This window comes from Cryptotermes secundus, unplaced genomic scaffold (assembly GCF_002891405.2).
Source record: "Cryptotermes secundus unplaced genomic scaffold, Csec_1.0 scaffold5068, whole genome shotgun sequence".
Taxonomy (NCBI): Eukaryota; Metazoa; Arthropoda; class Insecta; order Blattodea; family Kalotermitidae; genus Cryptotermes; species Cryptotermes secundus.
In genome coordinates, this window is record NW_019724860.1 from 3,634 (window position 1) to 4,837 (window position 1,204).

At 37.5% G+C, this 1,204-nt stretch overlaps 1 protein-coding gene across 1 annotated transcript in view; it reads right to left on the reverse strand.

Moving 5' to 3' along the window:
• Window positions 1–785, reverse strand: part of LOC117282214 — a 3,663-nt gene extending 2,878 nt beyond the window's left edge. Inside the window, exon 1 of the mRNA XM_033750936.1 lies at window positions 48–785. Coding sequence (XP_033606827.1) covers window positions 48–785 — 738 coding nt within the window. The remainder of the gene's footprint in view (window positions 1–47) is intronic.
• Between the last annotated feature and the right edge of the window lie 419 nt (window positions 786–1,204).

Sequence of the window (1,204 nt, forward strand, 5' to 3'; positions counted from 1 at the left end):
TCTTCTTCTTCTTCTTCAAGAGGTGTTTCTGTTGATGAAGGTCTAACAACTGGCCGCTTTAAAATACCTGAACTTTCTTCAAATTTAATAACTGACTCTGAAGGGCTGTCATGAGAGGCACAACAGTGGATGCTAGACTTGGCTTTGTTTCGATCACCATACAAAACTCCTTGAAGCCGAACAGATAACGGAGCATCCTCCTCCTCCTCCTCGTCTTCTTTTTCACCCCCTCCTCCACCTCCATGCCTGATAATAGTGCTACTAACTGCAGGTGATGGATTATTCTTCAATAAATCTGACTTTGTGTTTGTTCCAATTTTATCATCTCTAGTCATATGTAATTCATTTTGCTTGCAATATATAATACTGGACTCCCTGGAAACTAAACTGGCACTAGATTTACATGACCCATCCAAACTTTGTTCAGCGACTTTCAGTTTCTTCTTTGTATGCTTCTCTGAATGTTTTGTACTTTCTACCTTGGACGATGCGTTTCTGAATGGTTCAACCTTTACAATTTTATTTCCTGAAGGTATACCCTGCAAAGACACTGAAACTTTTTCACTTTTCTTCTCTGACACTTTATTCTGGACAGAAGTTTCTTCTGAATGACATTTCTGGGCTGCAGAAAGTTCTCTGCTGCCAATGGTTCCATTATTGGAATTTGAACCCCTAGATTTATTCTTTCCATGAAATGAAAAAACAACTCCATCTTTTTCATTTTTCACACTTCCTGTCTCACTTCGCTCAATAACTTCCGAAGGCAAAGGAACAGGGTCTACCATGCTCTGTAATTCATTTTTAAATGTTCTAATTACTGAATAGGTGCCATACCACATGGTAGGTAAACGTATGCTGATAGCGAATTTATTTTTGAGTAATGGTCAATTTCTTTGAAATGTTGCCAGCTGAAATTGATTTTGGATGCTTGGATACCAGATGATTAGGAATTCACTGTATTCAGTTTATGTTTCCAAGAGCACTCAGGCTTCAATTAGTGTTGGATAAAATATTAAGTATCCCGTATCTAAACACGTCATCATCAGACAGTGATGTAAATTGTTATATCATAATTACAAAGTTACTAGACTCTCTTTTCAGTGTATGGTTGGAACCAGAATTGCCATACTGCTGACTTCAATGAATATATAGGACTTTTCTACCATAAGACTGTCAACTCAGAGTACAACATACTCTTAAAGAT